The sequence below is a fragment of the Lolium rigidum genome, chromosome 3, assembly GCF_022539505.1.
Source record: "Lolium rigidum isolate FL_2022 chromosome 3, APGP_CSIRO_Lrig_0.1, whole genome shotgun sequence".
Classification (NCBI taxonomy): Eukaryota; Viridiplantae; Streptophyta; class Magnoliopsida; order Poales; family Poaceae; genus Lolium; species Lolium rigidum.
Genome location: NC_061510.1, coordinates 57,722,041 through 57,724,034, shown reverse-complemented (window position 1 = coordinate 57,724,034; position 1,994 = coordinate 57,722,041). Strand labels below are relative to the sequence as shown.

At 56.9% G+C, this 1,994-nt stretch overlaps 1 protein-coding gene across 1 annotated transcript; it reads right to left on the bottom strand.

Moving 5' to 3' along the window:
* Positions 1-320: 320 nt before the first annotated feature.
* Positions 321-1,658, bottom strand: LOC124696241. Its single transcript, XM_047228996.1, has 2 exons — positions 1,240-1,658; positions 321-1,147 (listed from the first exon to the last, which is right to left on the bottom strand). The coding sequence occupies exons 1-2, from the start codon at positions 1,444-1,446 to the stop codon at positions 680-682; spliced, it is 675 nt and encodes a 224-aa protein (XP_047084952.1). The 5' UTR covers positions 1,447-1,658; the 3' UTR covers positions 321-679.
* Positions 1,659-1,994: the final 336 nt, after the last annotated feature.

The following is a 1,994-nucleotide window of genomic DNA, read 5'->3' as shown; positions in this document are numbered from 1 at the left end:
AAATCTAATCAGCAGGTCCAGGCGGCAAGACTCGGCTGTGCCTGGGTAGCTTGGTCGTCGATCGGCTCGTCGGGTAGACGTATGCATGCAGCGCCGACGAGTCTACGTACTGTATGTATCTTGATCAGGGGTGTCCATCAGACATCAATGCGATCGACTCAACAGTACGTACGTTCGTCTTAAAAAAAAACTATAGCAACATAAAGCTAGCGTATGCCAATAAATTTGTGCTGACCAGCAGCCAACTAACTTTCTACATTGCATGGTACTCGATCGATCGCATACATAGCACGGACAAGTGACACATACCAGAAGTTGCAGACTACATTTATATGTCCACTTAATTATATCTACGTCATACATTCATTCATGCTAGTAGTAGGAGTAGTGCATGATCATCACCTCCATGATCACTCCAAAGTCTCAACTCCCAAGCTCCCTGGTCTAGTACATGCATGTGAACAACGATATTTATTATCATTGTTTATTTCTTGCACATGTAAGTACGTACGTACAAGGAGGCATCTACAAGGTCGATCAGACGATCACGTACATGTGTGCACTGTAACACTCGTGCACTGCATCATATTTTTTTTTTGAATGGTGTGCTCCACGTACGAGACGACGATCGATCAATCGGATATTGGAATGGTAGCTCCGGTTCTTGATCGATGGGTAGCTAGTCCCTGCAGCAGAGCAGCTGGAGGCCGAGCTTGAGCGGCGCCGGCTCCGGCGCCCGCATGGGAGGGGATCCCACAGCCCGGCCTGCCGTCGGGTGCAGAAACTTGCAGTTGGGGCAGGACGGGCACGCCCGGCACATCATCACCAGCATGTGGCACCGCATGCACACGGCCGCGACCATCTCCACACCGCCCGACTGCGCGCCGGCCAGCGCCGCGTCCTCACGATCGGCCGCCGCCTGTGGCTTCGCATGATCGGCGGCCGGCCGGGGCTTCTTCTCCTCCGCCCTGACGGGCGAGCGGCGCCGCGGCTCGAATGCCAGGTTCAGGTCCAGGTCTAGCCCCGCCGGCGCGAAATTCCCGGCGTCGTCGTCCTCCACCGCCACGGGCGTCGCGGCGGGGACCCGTCTCGGGTCCTTGGACGTCCTCTTGTGCGTCCTCGTGTTGTAGTAGTGGATCTGCCCGGACTGCACGACACGCAACACGAACGTCACGAACAGAGACACACACAAGCATGGAGTATGCATGCACGATCAGGCGATCAGCTAACAGTACGCACCTTGATGTCGAGGCAGCGCTGCCACTCGATGGGGAGCGGCGCGGCGTCAAAATTGAGCTCGATCCCGTCGGTTTCCTCGTCGTCGCCGTCCCACTTCCGCTTCTTGCTGGTGGCGGTGGAGGCCACGACGCTGCTGTTGTCGACGAAGGAGAGGCACGGCGGCCGCCTGTTGGCCTCCGGCAGGAGCGCCGACTGCAAGGACACCATGCGCTCTGGTAGCTGTTGCACTCGCACTTGCGAGGAGAGGATAGATAGCTCGCGTACTTGGCGGTTGGGTGGGGAGTTCCGATCGATCGATCTTTGCTCTATCTATCTACCTGCGCTTGGAGGCTCAGGAGTAAGTGCGCGGCGCTGGGTCTGGATTCGGGCGGTGTGGGGTTTATATAGCCGCAGGCCGTGGGAGAGAGAGGATAGGAGAGGAGAGGTTCGTGTTCAGGAGGGGCCGGAAATTGAAGAGCACAGAAGTGGTAGCCAGGATCTTAAAGGGGACACACTGCCAGCGGGCCCACCAGATGTTCACAGCACTTACTACTGGTCAGGCCAGTGCAGTGCAGTACTCCTAACCCCTCACTCCTCATCAGTCAGTCCCTCCCTAGCATAGCTAGCTGCTGCACCACACTGCAATATTTATAAGTGCATTCGTTTCCTTACGAGCGCCTACGTATATTTATTCGCCACCCCATTAACCGCCGGCGGCCCGGCGTACGTACGTAGAGGTAGAGCTAGGTACCGAGCCGGCCGGCAGGCTCCGGCCA